At 66.8% G+C, this 262-nt stretch overlaps 1 protein-coding gene across 1 annotated transcript in view; it reads right to left on the minus strand.

The window, feature by feature from the left end:
• Nucleotides 1-2: 2 nt before the first annotated feature.
• Nucleotides 3-262, minus strand: part of DCXR (dicarbonyl/L-xylulose reductase) — a gene marked incomplete at both ends in the record, with an annotated part of 677 nt that continues 417 nt past the window's right edge. The window contains 2 exons of the mRNA XM_015559866.1: nucleotides 3-79; nucleotides 159-258. Coding sequence (XP_015415352.1) covers nucleotides 3-79; nucleotides 159-258 — 177 coding nt within the window. The remainder of the gene's footprint in view (nucleotides 80-158; nucleotides 259-262) is intronic.

A 262-nucleotide genomic window follows, 5' to 3' on the forward strand; every position in this document is an offset into this window, starting at 1 on the left:
CCCAGAAGGCCCACCTTGTGGGGCCCAAGCTCCAGAGCCATCACCTTGGTCAGCATGTCCATGGCACCCTTGGTGGCACCTGTGAGGAGGGACTGTAAGTGGGCGGGGCCAGCTGCAGGCTGGAGGTGGGGAGGTGGGGTGCGGCTGTGGGCACTCACAGTAGACGCTGTGGTTGGTCAGTGCCCGCTGGGAGGCCTGGCTGGACACATTCACGATGGACCCTCGGGCCCCTCGAGCGATCAGGCCCCGGGCCACGATCTGG

The sequence above is a fragment of the Myotis davidii genome, unplaced genomic scaffold, assembly GCF_000327345.1.
Source record: "Myotis davidii unplaced genomic scaffold, ASM32734v1 scaffold211, whole genome shotgun sequence".
Lineage (NCBI taxonomy): Eukaryota > Metazoa > Chordata > Mammalia > Chiroptera > Vespertilionidae > Myotis > Myotis davidii.